This window comes from Lissotriton helveticus, chromosome 3_1 (genome assembly GCF_964261635.1).
Source record: "Lissotriton helveticus chromosome 3_1, aLisHel1.1, whole genome shotgun sequence".
Taxonomy (NCBI): domain Eukaryota; kingdom Metazoa; phylum Chordata; class Amphibia; order Caudata; family Salamandridae; genus Lissotriton; species Lissotriton helveticus.
The window spans coordinates 1,068,417,659-1,068,434,627 of record NC_136061.1 but is presented as its reverse complement, the minus strand read 5'-3'; the positions used below and the strand labels follow the sequence as shown (position 1 = coordinate 1,068,434,627).

Here is a 16,969-nt window from a genome sequence, read left to right as displayed (position 1 = left end):
GGGGTACCAAGTTCTAGGCTGCGGCGAAGAGATTGGACCACTCCGAGTCTGACAGGCATTGCCAGCTTAGCTCGTCCGTCCTGGTTTTCAAGGAGCCCGCCAGGAGTTCAACAAGCAGGAAAATCTCCTGGCACTCCAACCAGGACCAGAGACACAGAGAGCCTCTTGGTACAGGGTCACAAACCCACCAGTCTTGTCTGTTGCAATTCCACATGGCAGTGGTGTTGTCCGTGAACATCTAAACCAGCCTCCCTTTAATGGATGGTAGGAAGGCTTCCAGAGCCAGAAAGGTCACTCTCAGCTCTAACAAACTGCTGTGGAGTGAGGACTCCACCGGAGATTAGAGTCCTTTGATCTCTACCTCTCCCTCATTGCTGCCCCAAACCAATAGTGACAAATCTACCCAGCAGTGACACATTTGGCACTACTGGGAGATCCGGGTGGAGAACAGAGAGGTGTCCGCCACTGGCCCAATCACAGTTCGTTAACCACCACTGCCGATCTTTTGCAGTGCCCTCCGATATCTGGACCAAGCCAGAGAGCATCCCCTTATACTGCGCTCACTGGGACTTCAGGTCCCACTGCAGAGCCCACATATACAGGCATGTTGCTCCAGCATGATACAGGAGGCTGTGAGCCAATTAGCCTCAGAGTCAGTCTCATGAAATCCAGGCTTGAGGATGAAACATTGGTATCATAGCCTAAATATCCTGGACTCACTGCTCCAGAGGATAGGCCGCAAAATTACACTGGGTCGAGAAAGGCTCTGGTGAAAGAGCATCTCAGAGGGAGTCAAGTGCGACTTCAGCACGTTGATTGAAAACCCCAGGGAATGCAGGAGGTCGCCCTAGTCTTCAGGTGGGAGACTACTGCCTGGGGTGAGCTTCCTTTTAACAGCCAATCATACATAGGCCCAAGACCTGACCATAGCTCAGTTATACTTGAAGCACTCCAGCATGGAGTCTGCCTTCTCACCAAAGATGCGAGAGCCATTAAAGGGTATGTCCATGAGCGAGGCTTGGACATTCCCAAGAAGCCAGTGATTCTCAGTTAGGTGTGGCCCTTCAGAGCCACTGACTATGCAATCAATCTGCCCAGCGAGTCCATCGTATCAAGTCCACATCTGATGGTGAACTTCGCTGCATCTCACCTGTCAACAATCACTTGAGAGAGTATGGCTCGTGCCTCCTCTGAGACTATGGGCAACTCATGCACAACCACATCACATCCAATGTGCTGGTACTGGCCCTAAAGGCACACAAGTGTTAAATGACTGCAGTGCTTGGCTGGTGGAAGAGATAACCCTCTTACCAAAGGTATGCATGCTTTTGGAATCACTTATCCAGTGGAGTGGTAGGGAACACACCAGGTTTGATCATTGAAGTGCAAGCTTCGGCCACCAAGCCCTCTGGGGTGGAGGGGGGGGGGGGGCTGGGTGAGAAAATGGGGGTCTTCAGGTGTGCGGAATAGGTGAAAGACACAGTTCCTGTGCACAGAAGCCCCAGTGCAGGGCTTGGACCAGGCCCCAAGAACGACATCACTAAGGGCTTTGTGAAATGGGAGTAAAGGGTTTGGAGGGGTGACTCCAGGCTGAAGCAACTCTGTCAAAATGTACGATCCAGGACCTCAGCTGCCCTCCACATCACCATTGCGAATGAGGCATTCTCCTTCGTATCCACGGTAAGTGGAGAGACCAGGTCAGCATCTGGTGAGGTGTACAAAACACTGGCATCCATCAGTTCCTTATACCAGTTGTCCTGTGCATTATCCAGGGGGTGATGTTAACCATAAAGGTCCTTTGGCCCCTACGAAGGCGCTTCAGAGGGGTTGGTCCCCCCAAATATGAGTTGCATTGCCTCATAAAACTCATTGAAATGGGTGAGAGCTGCTCTGGAAAACTTTGGGTAGCACAGAGCAGTCCTTGGTACAGGCTCTACCGCGGAGCAAGACTAGCGTCGACGCTCCAGCACCAGCTCTGAAGACTTGGATTGGCGTAGAGAAGTCGAAGAGTGCTTTGACTTCATAGACTACTACTTTTTATGCGACTTACCAGATGACTGTTTCGAGACGACGACCATCAGGAGCGGCTTTGCTAGCAGTGCACCGGGATCTTCTCTGTGGCCGGAATCAAAAGTGCCACAGGGTCGTTTGAAGTTGAGGCCCTTGAGGGACTGTTCCCTCAGTGCTTTCTGATTCATGGCGTTGAGTCGTGCTCACGCTCCAGACACCAGAGACAAATCAGGTGTGGGTCTATCACAGACATTTGCCTATGACAGGCACCACATGGTTTGAAGCCTGCAGGCTTCTTAGGAGACATCCCTAGTACACCAGGAGATGACATTTTGAAAACTGTCATGAGTTAAGAAAAAAGTCAGTCAAAAAAGACAGGGGGTAGCTCTCTCCGGAGCTGGTCTGACTGGCGTGGGAAAAAGAAAGAACAGGCTTTAGCACGTTGGCGTGGCACCTATATAGGCACATATATTTTCAAATAACAAGGGAACCCAATGGGTCTGAGAGGGACCTGGGGTACAGGTAAATATACAGGAACAATGGTACCTTACAATATAGATAAGCAGAACTAATCAACATGATCAATGATATAATAAAGACTGTGATAGAATTCCTGATAGGAGAAGAGATACTTTTATTTACATCATAAAAAACAAGAAGGAAAGTGGGGTAGTGTCAGAAAGCAAAGTTAGAAAAAATTCAGCATGAAGGCATGTGGCCAAAATACAATCAACAATTAGGCCACAAACATGAGTTCACCATTGCACCTGTATACAGTAGTTGTATTGAGCAATTCTGTGTCAAGGTGCTAAGGTCGAAGGCGTTTCGAACCCTCAAGTAATAATGGGATCATCATCAGGACAATAAAGTATTACCTGAGAAGGATGCATACTCAAAGCCGAAATGGAGAGAAGCTGCAATGCTAGATGGAAGGTCGAGACCACGTAGGCCCTTAGAGGAATCACTAGTTATGGATGCAACATGAGCGCAACGTCGGTACATATGCGATTCAGGAGTCAGCAAGACGGTGGCTGATTAAACAGGTGTCCGAAAACTAATGACAACCTGCAAGGGAACTGATTTTGTCAGTGAATCAGAGATGGAATTCGTAGACAATTGGAAGAGGAATGGTGGAGTCAAATGATCACCGAAAGTCGCGAGTTGGACCTATGGGTCAATCAGTGGCCGTCTAATGAAGTAGGCTCTGATTTTCACCTCTCTGGAGAGACATGACCTTCCCATCCGAGCAGTTATGCATCTGTCACCACGGTCAGCTCTGGGTTGGGCTGGGATTAGGATTCCAGAGACACCAAACATGAGTAATGAATATCTTCCCATTTGGAAATGACACTTATAAAATGTAATAAGGTAATCCCAATGTTATCCTATTGGGATATATAGGCCTTGCAGTAGTGAAAAACAAATTTAAGAGTTTTCCATTACCAGGACATGTAAATCCTACAAGTACCTGTCCTGTTTTTTAAATACACCCTACCCTGCCCTCTGGGCTGGCCAGGACCTACCCTATCGGTGATATTGGTATTAACAGGCATTGGAATTGCAATAGGTCTCGCATTTGTTGGAGTTGGAGCTATTGGTATTGTAAATGGCAATGTTATGCAAATATGTAATAGGTCTTGTATTTGTTAGAGCTATTGACATAGTAAATGGCACTGTTTGTTATGGAGTGTATGTATGCGGTGTGTTGTGGAATTATGTGGGTTGGATTAGTTAATTGTGGAATTGTGTGGAGTGGATTTGTGTATTGGTATTATGTGGCATTATGTGGATAGTAATTATGTGGTATTGAATGTGTTGGAATTATGTGGGGTGGGATTGAATGTTTTTGGAGTCTAATCATGTGAAATGGTATTTTGTGTTGTGGCATGGTATATAGTGGAGTTTAATGATGGCGTGTGCTGTTAAGGCTGCCTTCCATGGCACACAAATGTGTAAAAATATTATTTATAAAATGACATAATACGTAATGTAAACGGCCAATCATTAATGCATTTGGTAAGGATATGCCCTCTCCACCATAATAAAACAAAGAACTGTTGTGTGTCCTTTTTTGTAGAACTTTGTATAGCATGCTCATTACTTGGTGGGTCACGTAGCACCACTGGAAAGGAAGTTTACTATAGCAGCTCAGCACTTAAAAAACAAGGCTTTCTAATGCCACACTCCGCTCCAATGCACTGCACTTTGAGATCTTACATGCATCACCAGTGCAATGTAGTTAGAGGTGTTACAGGTGCCAACTGCACACTGCATTCCGAAGTGCCACATGTACAACCAGCATCCTGCAGTAAGATGTTATAGGCACCACCGTGCAGAGATGTTCTGTTTTTATAAATGTCACCAGCACCAACAACTTGCCCTAATGTGAAAAATCACAAATACTAAAACAATACCCTGCTATCACAAATGCCACAAGGAGACATGACAAGATGACAAAGTGATTAAACACTCACTGCTGGCATCTGCTTTACGTGTTTGGGAATCCTTGGTCAGCATGTGGGCTCCTTGTGTTACATGGTATGCACGGAAGTCCCAGACAGCAGTTACTCAGAATGCATGGAAACATGGGTAACAAGTAGGTACCCTGCGTCATGTGTAAAATATGCGATGCCTTGGGCAGTAAGTAAGTCCGCTTTGTTACCTACAATGAAAAGAAACTATATGCAGTTCGTAGGTTCTCAATGCCACAAGGAGTGCATGGAGTGCCCTTTCATATTAATGGATGAAGGAGAGGCCTCAGACTGCATTCATTTCTATCAATACCAGGGAATGCATCAGGTGAGATGAAGTATGAGGCCCTGGTGGTAGACGGGGCACAAAAGCTGTGGAAGTACTTGGTTCTCTTGTGATGCAAGTAAAGCCCCTGAACAGCTCGTAGGTCCCTTGCCTAGCACGTACTGTAGGAAAAGCCATGGTAATAAGAGCTTCCGAGTGTTGTCTGAATGAAAGGAACATATGTGCTGCATACAGGTGATTGGTGTAATATGGGGACCCACGACCATCTGAAGCAGCACAAGGCACTGTGTGTTGTGTAAAATCAAATCTGGAACCCAATGACGTATTGGGCAGACTAGAGCTCCTTTGTGTAATGCACACTACACGATGAAACACAATGTCGTATTGGGCAGTGTGGCGGTCCCTTGTGTTACCAGTACACAAATCAAGTCTGGGAGGCACAAGTGACTGTGATTTACTGAGGACAGGGGAAAACTCCACGTAGAATGCAGCTCCTTTGTACTATTTGAACTGCAAGTGAAGCCCCCAAGAAGTAAATAGATTCTTTACAGCTCATCATTAGTTTCATTGTGTTACGTAGGAATGCAGGAAGTTGCAGAGTAGGAGGTGGGATTGTGAAATATATTGTGTGTTGAACGGACTGTACAGGACAATGCTTGCCCTATGAAAGAAATATGAATAATATGCCAGGTTCGTTGCCATTGTGTCAGAGAAGTTGCATCACCGGTACCTGGGCATGTGGCAGCTGTTTAATGAAAACGTGTGCCTCTCAAACAGTGCTGTGAACAGGGAGCTTTCTGCTAGTGGGGTGAGGGGAGGGCAATCCATGCTGTAGCCTTAATATGCACAAGGTATTTTATATAGAATCAGTGTGCACGTGAGGCTGTAGTTGAATGACCCACGATCAGAGATAAATAATATGCCATGTGTGACAAGATAGGTGTGAGAGAAACACAAATGCCAAATGTATTAAAAACATGCCACAAGAAGATAACTGAATCCCTCAATTACATTAGATGTACAAATCATAAACAACTTGTCTGGCTATCAAAATTTCTCAAAAGAGACTTGCAAGAACTACAACACCCAGCATGCAATGGTGACAGTGCTAAGAATCTGGTACAGTCTTTGTAAAAGCATCACAAACAATAGCCCATGTATAGTGAATGAAACAGTGCGCAGTGACTTCTTAACACGTGCCTGCAACATTCTAAAATGTACTAACTGGACTCAGTATATTCAGATAAGAACTCGAACAAACAATAGTACTTGAAAGCTGAAAGAAACAAGAAACAACATGCCACTCAACTTGGGACAACAGCTGGTGGCAAAAAGCGTTGGTAACAGCCCCTGACCCAAGCATGTTGCTAAAAATCTGGGTATCCTATTAGATAATGCTCTATCCATGCAGGACCAAGTACGCACATTATGTGCAAAAAGTTTCGCCATAATGAAACTTTTTCGCAGACTTTTTCCTTGGATTCCTCTGAATTGCAGAAATACTGTCCCTCAGGCCCTTTTTTTGAGTAGACTGGACTATGGAAATGCACTTTACGTGGGCATGCCCAAATACCTTTTTTCTCACCTTTAAGTAGTTCAAAACGCAGCCGCTAGACTGAGCTGTAATAAAAACAGATACAGCTCAGCATCTGACAGCATGAAGTAGCTACACTGGTTGCCGGTGCGCCTAAGAGCCAAATTCAAGCTCCTCTGCTATGCTCACAGACCCTTACATAAGAAAGGCCCACACATTTAGCAAAACAAAATGGCATTCCACGTCCTGGCACGTAACCTGAGATCTCGCCATTAGGCCCTTGCAAAAGTCGAACATACTATCCGAGTTAGGATGGGAGATTGCTCCTTTTCAAAGTCTGCTGCTGTTCGGTGGAATGACCTCCCACCTGACCTACGCCTGACAGACGACTATATGCTTTTCAGAAAGAAGCTAAAAACCTTGCTGTTCCTTAGATACTAAGTCAATTAGCTATTAATTAAGAATAACCTGCGCTGCAATCAAATACCCTCCTCTCCTACTCCGCATTGTATGCTGTCCTAGCAGTGTGATGCCCTTCGGGATTAATGTTGCGCTCTAGAAATACAAATAAAAAAATTTGTTGTAATCAATGTACTGGGATCTGAGAGACACTATGAACAGGATAATGTAACATATGTTACAGAGGTACAAGAAACATCTGTTACATTGTAGTGAGCTCAATCAATATGTTGCAAAACATGAATGATGCACATTTTAACACATTGCAAGTAATAAAATAAGTTTAAAAATGTGAGCTAAATAAGTGTATAACAAAACATGAATGGTACATATTTCTAACAGATGGAATGCAATGATATAATCTTATGCGGTACACACAAAGCCAGTCCCAGAGAGTGGTGCCAGGGGAAGTTTTAGCAGCAGGGCACACTCAGCTCAGTTAAGTTAAGCGCGGCACCTGCAAGCCAGATAAACATAAATCAAGATGAAGGGGCTTTGAAGAGCTGCGCCCCGGCACACCAGCGAAGCACTTCTTATTAACTAAAAAGCTTTCGCTTCCTTAAGCTAAGACTCAGTGTCACATGAAAGCACGGTGGCAGAGAGACTGGGGAGGGGGTGGGACAAATGGAGCTGGAGGTTAAACAAGCTGACTATACGGCTGCAATGCCCAGACAGGAGGAGGGGCCATCACACGCTGTACAGTGTGATGGCCAACCAAAATTTTCTCTGAGTGAAATCGCCTGGGGGGGAACTAAGTATACAAAGGAGGGGCATTTGCACAAATGCACCAATAACAAGCCAGCATTTTTGAATGACACAGTAACAACCAATGGCAATAGGTGGGTGTGCCAGAGCCCATAGAAGAGGATACAACAGGTCTTTAAGGCTCGACCTAAAAAGGAAGGTATGGACCTGGCAAGAGGTTTAACTTGCCAGGCAGACATGGAAGTTTAAAGCTGCACACACAAGCCCAAGACATGTTTAAGGGGCTACTTAAGTGGGTGGCACAATCAATACTGTAGGTCCACTAGTAGCATTTAATGGACATGCGCTGGGCACCTGATGTGCACTTTACAATGGACTGAATGCCAGGTCTAACAGTTGGTAAGTAAATTGTGAGAGGAGTCCCTCGATACTAACATCTGTCAAAATTCAGAGGATTGCAAGGTCTCCACAACAGTAATCAGAGATGGTGAAAGTTGAGCTAAAATAAGATTGAAATGTTTCCAGCAGAGTGAAAGGTCATCTGTATTAATTGTGAAATATAACAGCCATGCCATTTCGAAAGCTGTGAGTTACAAAAAGAACTATGTAATCAAGCCTCAAATTGAGATAAAAATTATCATGCGATCAAAATTCAATTTTGTACCAATCCAACATGCGATAGCGAAGCAAAATAGAAATATGCAGCTAAACCTCATATAAATTGAGGGGAATGGAGAACTTGTGAGAAATTCTGTATTATCATAGCTAGTTGGCGTTATAGAGTGCATGTCAGTTATATTATGTTATAATAATGCCCTTCAAAAATATTTAGCCCAGAATATCAACTAAGACAATATTGTGCAGTTAAGTATCTATAGTGCAATGCAGATTTACTGTTCTTCACTTCACACCTAAGTAACTTGAAATGTGGTGGTCAATTTTGTGGCATCAATATTTTTCTAAGATATTAATAATACAGAATTGTGATACAATAGCAAGGTGGTGGATCGTGACTACACCACAAACACATCTATCAAGGAATGTAGGTAGATTACAATGTGTTTTTACTCTAATAAAGTCCTGGGGACAGTAACAGTTAACAGCTGCATACTGAGCACCCGAGGAGTAACTATGTGAAAAGAAGTTCACTAGAAGGGCAATCTAAATAATGTGTTATGAAGATCATGTTAGAAGTTGTAGTGGTGGTAGTTATCGGAGGGGTGACAGCTACTACATATGACAACCAATGTGTGCATGTTCAGCAAAGAATATAGTAGGGATTGAGGACAAAGTGGGGATCACAAATCTTTGTGAAAAAAAGGATAGAGGCAAGGGGATGGGAAACTTAAATTTGTCAGTAATGCCTTACTTGGTAGAGACTATCTAGCTGCAGATTCTGTTCAGCACCATGCAACGTTGCCATCGTCAGTGCCGGGAAATTACATTTGCTAGTGCCTATATAGGTACCACCCAGGTTTGCTGATGTCAATTACATTTCGCAACTTTCCACGCCAGAAGCGCTGAGCCACAATGTACACTGACCACTGGTGTAAAAAACTAGAGCCCTGAAAGTGAAGTATCCTGTCCCTAGTAATCAGTTCACAGGGAGGGTGCGTGGGTCAGTGAGGTATCTGCAGCTAGATACAGTCTCTACCAGGTAAGGAGTTACCAAAGATAAGTAACTTGTTCATCTGATAGAGACTTCTAACCACAGACTCCTTACCTTATGATAGACACCCAAGCAATTTCTCACCAGAGGTGGGTCTGCGGACCAATTTCACACAAGGAAGTCTTGCAGGACCCAATAGGCAAAAGGCCCATCTCCACAGACCGGAATGTCCAGACAGTAATTTTTGGTAAACGTGTGCAAAGAGGACCATGTTGCTGCCTGAAAGATATCCAGGGCCGGAACTCCACGAACTAACGCAGTGGTTGCAGCTTTAGCCAAGTTGGAATGAACAAGCGAACCATCGGGGTTGCTTTTTGGTAAGTGCGTAGCAGATTTTGATGCTGAGCACGATCCAGCGGGAGATGGTCCGCTTCTGCATGGCCCGTCCTTACTTCGCTTTGACATACTCCATGAAGAGTTGGTCGTCCAACCAGAACTCTTTCATGCGTTCAAGGTAGAACGACAACACTCTTTTTGGGTCAAGAAGGTAAAGTCGCTCCTCTTCCTTAGAGGGGGGAGGAGGAGCGTAAAAAGTAAGCATTGATGGTTTGGCCAATGTGAAATTGAGTGACCACTTTCTGAATAATATCTGACCATCGGGCAGATATTATTCCCACAGATGTTACTGCCACAAGAAAGGCTATCATGATGGTAAGAACCCTTATTGGACAACTGTGCAGAGGCTCAAAGGGAGCACACATAAGGAAGGCAAGGACAAGATTGAGATCCTACTGGGGCATAGCGAAGTGAGTGAAACCTTTCAAAAATCTATGTACAATAGGGGGCTGGAAAAGGGCAGGTAGGTCAGGCAACTGAAAAAGCAGAAATTACAGCTAGAACTCCATTAAAAGCGCCCAAAACAGAGCCCTGCTAGGCAACGGAAAGATCAAACAGAAGTGGGGCAGAAAGTGGGATCAATGTGTCTTTCTGAACACCATGCCTCAAATTTAGCCCAAAAGCAGGCATAAATCATCTTGGTAGAGGGACGTCTGGCTGCCAAGATAAAATTACAAACTTCGGGCAGAATGTCAAAAGATATCAACTGTTACCGCTCAATCTCCACGCAAGAAGGCAGAGGGTTGAAAGGTTCAGGTGGAGAACCTCCCCTGCGGCTGCGACAGAAGATCCTCCTGAAGGGGCAGCCTGATCGGAGGACCAATTACCTTGCTCAACAGCTCAGGATACCAGACTCTCTGTGCCCAGTCTGGAGCAACAAGGAAACATTAGGCCTGGTCAATCCTGATCTTCCTGAGAACTCTGGGCAGGAGTGGTTTGGGCACAAAGCGAAAAGGAGGCCTGAGCTCTACTCAAGACAAAATGCATCTCCGAGTGAGAGCCGACTAGGGAACCCTAGCATGCAGAACTGCTGACATTGCGCATTCTAGGAGGTGGGGAACAGATCTAACCAAGGCTCGCCGCACTGCTGAAAGAGACCTTGCACTACTTCCAGATGGAGACGCCATTCATGATCCGCTAGGCACCTTCGGCTGAGTTTGTCCATTCTGGCTTTCATAGAACCCGCTAGATGTGGAACCACCAGCGATATGCCCTTCTGTTTCAGCCATGTCCAGAGAAGCAGGGTCTCTTGTTAAAGGGTCCATGACCCCACCTGGCCCTACAGTATCACATGGTGGTGGTGTGGCCCATGAGCACTTGCACTAGCCTTTCCTGGACGGAGTTTAGAAAGGCTTCCAATGGCAATCGGTTGCTCAGAGCTCCAACAGGTTGAAGTGGGGCCCTCTCATCTCCACCTCTCCCAGATGGCTGCCCCATCCCAGGAGTGATGCATCTGCCAGATCTGGTTGGGGAAGGGAGAGGGGTCTGCCACTGACCCAATCCTGGTTCGTAAGCCATGACTGCAGTTCCACTTCAAGATCTGGACAATGTTGGAGAAATTACCCTGATGCTGCGCCTACTGGAACTTCAGGTCCCACTGCAGAGCCTGCACATGCCAATGGGCATGTGCCACAAGTAGGATGCAGGAGGCCATGAGGCCCAGCAGCCTCAGAGTCATTCTTACCGAAATCCAGGACAGAGGCTGAAACATCAGCATCTTAGCCCAAATATTCTGGACACACCATTTTGGAGGATAGGCCGAAACTGCACCATGTCCAGAACAGCTCTGATGAAAGGACCGTCTGAGAGGGTGTTAAGTGTGTCTTTAGCACGTTGATAGTGAACCCCAGTGAATGTAGGAGGTCCGCCGTAGTCTGGGGGAGGAAAGCCTGGGGTAAGCCCCCCTTAAACAGCCAGTCGTCGAGATAGGGAAAGACTGGCATCCCTTATCCCCACAGATAAGCTGCAAACACCGCCATCACCTTGATGAACACCTGAAGGGTGCTGGTGAGGCCAAAAGCGGGCACATCAAACTGAAAATGCTTGTGGCCCACCGTGAGCCACAGATAACACCTGTGGGCAGGCAGGACAGGAATTGCAAAGTAAGCATCTTGCAAGTCCAAAGCTATCATCCAGTCTCCAGGGCAGACAGGACATGAGCCAGAATTTCTTGAATTTCTCCTTCTTGAGGAAGAAATTGAGAGAGCGTAGATCGAGGATATGATGAAGGCCTTCGTCCTTCTTGGGCACCAGAAAGCAGCAGAATTAGAAACCATGCCCTACTTCTGGTGTCAGTGATCTTTCTATGGCTCCTTTGGCCAAAAGAGCCATAACTTCCTGGTTGAGAAGAGATAGTTGGTCCGCCTGTCGTAAGTAGGTGGAATGGAGGGAGAGGTAGTATTGAAGGGGCTGGTTTAGCCCCTTCAAACAATTTACAAAACCAACCTGTCCGATGTTATGGTCTGCAGCGGGGCAGGCGATGGCGAATCCTGCCACCAACTGGGTGTATATGATGATACGTGGGTAGACAAGGAGGGTTTGCAAACTGTGGCTGTGGGGTTAGTGGACTGACCCAACCACTGGTCCCCTGGCCCACAGGGCCAGTAGGAATTGTAGCCATGCAGAGGGGTGGGGGGGGGGGGAAACTAGTTGGTCACAGGTGGCAGGGTAGGTACAGATGCGGTTGCACGCCCCTTCTGTGGCCACGAAGGGACCAAAAGGCGGATTGATGGTGACGAGGGTCCATAAAAAGGCCAAGGACCTGGCTGAGCTTAAAGCGCTTGAATGCCAAATCCGCCTTATATACGAGGAGCCGGGAGCCATCAAAGGGCATGTCCATGAGTAAGGACTGACATCCCCAGAAAAGGCAGTCGTCCTCAACCTCTGGAAACGTTGGCAGTACCTGCGCAACCGTATCGGGCCAAGAGACATGCAGCTTTCACACATAGCAGTGTCACGAAGGCGGAAGAAAAGATCTTCTTTCCAAGATTGTACAACCTCTTGGATTCCCTGTATGGGGGCACAGTAGGGAATGCAACAGAATTTGAGTGGGACCTGGAGGCTTGGACCACCAAGCTATAAGGGGTAGAGTGCTGGGTGAGGAAATTTGGATCCCCTGGAGCGAGTGGTGGCAGTAGGCAATCATCCTGTTTACAAGAGCCTGTGTTGGGCTTGGATCAAGTTCCAAGCAGGACAGTTCTGATGGGGACACTCCCAGCTGAGGCACTTCAGTCAAGACATTAGTTTTGACTGCCACTGAGGGCAAGCTAAGGTCCAGGACCTCCGCTGCCCTCTGCACCACCATTGTAAAGGAAGCTCCCTTGTGACGGTAGGGGGGAGATAGCATGCCCTTATCTGCAAAGCGAGCTTTAGCGGTGGTGCCCCCCGGTGCAACTATTTTTTAGCACCCACCCTGCCCATGACCTCCTCCTCAGAATTCCTCACTACCACCCGGCAAAAGGGCCCCTCATAGCAACTGTCTTGTATACATTTCGTTTGTTTTAAAGCACAGGTAAAGGCTGGTTTTACTAATCCACTCAGCTATTCACTTTACATACAGATTTGTTCTTTGCAGCAGGCAAATTAACCCTCTGCACAACTTTATGGCGAATCAAAACTGTCCCTAGACAAAACTCCAATCTCTCTAGCAGGAACATTAATCACAAGAGTTATTTTGACATTTTTATTGCTGCCTGAAATCTGGACGCTGCATCAGCTGCGCTTAAATTACAAGTTATTGCTAAACACAGCGACCCACCTGAGGTCAGCGCTGCCCCCTCCAGGAAAGTGCCCAGTGCGGCTGCACCAGTGGCACTCTCCTAAAGCCATCCCTGAGTATCTGGAGAAAATTGTAGTTCACTGGATTCACCCAGATATTCACCCCAGTCCAGTTTTTCTTCATAAGGGTGGTATTCTTCAGGGTCCAGTGAACCCGCCCAATCCTCCCAGAATCCTAAACCATAGGAATAGGGCTTAGGCTAGGTCCCTCCATGTCAGAGTTGGGAATGTTTCTAGTGGGTGGCAAGTACATCGGCCTCCGGATCAGTATCGGGGAAGGTCGAGGTGACACAAACTGCGCTGATCTGGATCCTTCTGTGGATTATTGGGGCACAACTAGGAGCTGGGTCGGAGCCGCCGGCGTGTATCCAGCAGGGGCCCCTCCAAAACCTGTGGGCCCGAAGGAGCACAGGAGGGAAGGGGCCGCCCAAAGAAGAGGTGCGTGGCCTCAATAAAAATTCTCACAATTTGGGCGGGGTCTCTCCGGCAAACTCAGACACTGGCTCAACCGCAGAGCAAGGCCTCGAGTGGCAATGCTCCTTCGTCAAGCGACGGGCGAGGCAAAGTCGAAGCACACTTCAACGACTTTCTGTGAGACTTAAACTTACCCGAATGACTCAACGACTTAAACAGCGACGTGACCTCATACTCCATGACCGCTCCCAGTATCTTCCTCTCAACCAGCACCATCAACATTGAGGCGTCGCATGACGATCCGCCATAAGCTTAAGTGATTGTTCCCTCAAGACCTTAGGGTGCACGGCGCGGGAGTCGGGCAGGCCTTCGGGTCATGGTCCCACTTGAGGCACCACAGGCAAACAAGGTGCGTGCATGTCACAGACATCTGTCAGTGACAGGCGCCGCTTGGCTTGAAGCCGGCCTTCTTAGGAGGACATCGTTGCCACGCCAGGAGGTAAAAAGACTTCAACAAAAAGTCGAAAGAACCTAGTCACAAAGTGAATAAGGGGTAGCTCTTCTCAGGATCTGCGTTGGCTGTTGCGGAAAGAAAAAAACTGACATCAGCACCACAAAAGTCACTTCTGGGACGGTTGACACCAATGCGCCACATGAAGCCGAACGATGCCACCTACCGGCGTGCAGGGGTACTGCTCACGAAAAATTTCCAGATCCAGTCTGACGCCTGCGATATTTCCAAGATAAAGAATCTGTCGCTAGAAGTCTATCAGATTTAAAATATAATCAAGTAAACAAAAGTAACAATGATGCCAGATATCTTCCAATGTTCATTGGATACAAAAGAAATAAGCATATCTTTTTAAATTAAATAAAGTTGAAGGTTACAAGGAGTAGCAGGGAAAAATCCATACCCCACAAACTCAATACGAGGATATGGTACCGCTGGAATAAAATGCTGTCTTGTGGTGATCACCTAATCATGCAGTCAGGAAATGGGGGAAAACTCATTTTCAAAGAATGACAGCAGAGAAAGGTTTGCATAAATTGGAAAAGGATATACAAATAAAACGAACAAAGGGACGACTCAACCCAAAAACTGTTATGTACCACAAGTACAAACAAAAAGCATGTAATTTGTGTTCTGTACAAGTAGTGAAGCTAAAACTCATACCAAACCTGATCTTATTTACAAAAAAGGATAATTTTACTTACCTGTTACAATCAGTTTGTAGCATATAGTGTTGTAGATTCACAGGCTATGCACACACCAGCCATCTAGTGTTGGGCTTAGAACGGTACAACTTATTTTTCTTCCAAGTTACTTAAGTTTTGTAGGCGACTTTTGGCATCTCTTCACTGAAACCCCCAATGCACAAGGACACAGGCTTCAGTTCAGCGCTTTTTTGCAATCAGGCTCAGACGATGTGTTACAAGACTAAAAGTGATCCTCCCACAGTATGCAACTGTACACAATATGATGTGACCCACCTATGGAATATAATTATATAAGAAACATTAGCAAAAGTATTGAAATTCCAATCAACCCAACTCCCTGGCTTGTCTGAACATACCCACTGTTGGATTTGTTTGGTTTCCATATTTCCAAGCCATTTCATAATTCAGTGCTGCATCCTTGTAAGCCTGCTCTTTTTCCATTATATATCCCATATACTCATAGGCTTTACAACAAGACTATAAATAAAAAAGAAAATATTTTTAAATAGTAACAAAATCTCAACATTCTCATAACTATGCAGTACTGAAGAGGATGACGTGCATTCATTTTAAATTCAAAAAGGCAGTTTCTATCCACAATTACTAATAATGGCTTGAGTTATTAAATGTATTCTGGGGAAAACTTTTGTAAACAACAGATCCTTAAGTCAATGCTGTGTGCGTTTCAGGTATTACTGAAAGTAAACAAGCTACTTACTTGTAAAGGTAATTGTTCAGTACTATAGATTCAGCAACTATTTAAATATTTCCCCAATGACATGCTGGGAACCCTCCTTGAAAAAAGCATGCAACCTTTAAACAAACGTGTGAAAGAGCTTTTTCCTAGAGTAATTTAAGTTTACTTTTATCTATATCTCCCTGTCATGCAGTGACGCCTCCCTCTACCACTGCCCTTCCTCAGATTCTAAGCAAACATGCAACCTCAACAAATGAGAAGAATCACTGGGGAGGCCAAAGGGAATTCATCTGCATCTACAAAAGTTAGGTCTGAAAGAAAAACACTCCACCCACTTTGAGTGGCTTTTTCTTCTTCAGCACTTGATCTTTCCTGGGTGCAGGTGATAGTCGACTAGAATACCAATCACAGAATACCTGGAAGACAGGTGAAGAGTTGCACCACCATCAAAACAGGTTTTTTAGTGCTACTTGACTCTCTGTCGTTTCAATCAGCATCCAAGATACAGTACTCACATGACACCAGTAAAGACGTTCAGACGGTCGCATTAAAGAAGTTGACCAGCTCCGTACTAGCCATGAAGGTCACAAGCAATCCTTCCTCTTGAATGCAAGTAAGCACCCCTTTGGGGTTCACACTCAGAACTGTATTCCGGAGTAGGTTCTACTTACAGGGCGCTTGCACTTGCCACTTACTGCATAGGTGCATCTGTATGGAAGCCTGCTGTAGACCTGGCTAAGTTAGCTCAGTAAGCATGAGAACATTTTGCATGTCTCACCAAGCACCTACTTGCATTACTCGGAAGGACCCACGTGTTTGAACCCTGGAACACATAAGGCAGGCTAACATTATCTGGGACATAATGTAGTACCATGCCTATGTCCCTGCACAGGAGGAAGCTGCTCACCAGCAATCAGAAGTGAGAGAGCTCGGGCATGTGGAGCAGCTCAGGCTACCAGGTTGTGCCCTGTTTCAGGCCACCACCACAATGTGGCAACTGCGCTTCAGGAGTCTCATGACCGACAGGTGCCTCGAGTGAACAAGATGGTAAGTGTAGAGGAACACCCCTTACCATTACACAAAGAATGCATACCTCAGTAATCGTGGCTCCAGAAAACTGTGGGTGCAGACAGAGCATATGCTGTTTCCATGTAGTGATTGATCCTTGGGATATTCCAAGAAGCTGAACAGTTCATCTACTGAGGCCTGTTCCAGTTCCCACTAATAGGACTCAAACCCTAACCTGACGACATTGCTTGCCTTCAGATTCTTGATATCCAGATGTCAAGTGAACTGGGGGGGATTGGCCTAGTTTTGCTTAAGACTGTGGAACACTGTTGTCATGTTGAAGGGCTTCACCACAATAACTCTGTCTATAACCAGTATTTGGAAC

At 46.0% G+C, this 16,969-nt stretch overlaps 1 protein-coding gene across 1 annotated transcript in view; it reads right to left on the bottom strand.

Moving 5' to 3' along the window:
* The window catches only part of TTC21B (tetratricopeptide repeat domain 21B), a 557,120-nt gene that overhangs the window by 99,058 nt on the left and 441,093 nt on the right, over positions 1-16,969 (bottom strand). Inside the window, exon 27 of the mRNA XM_078683845.1 lies at positions 15,236-15,356. Within this exon, the coding sequence (XP_078539971.1) occupies positions 15,236-15,356 (121 nt within the window). The remainder of the gene's footprint in view (positions 1-15,235; positions 15,357-16,969) is intronic.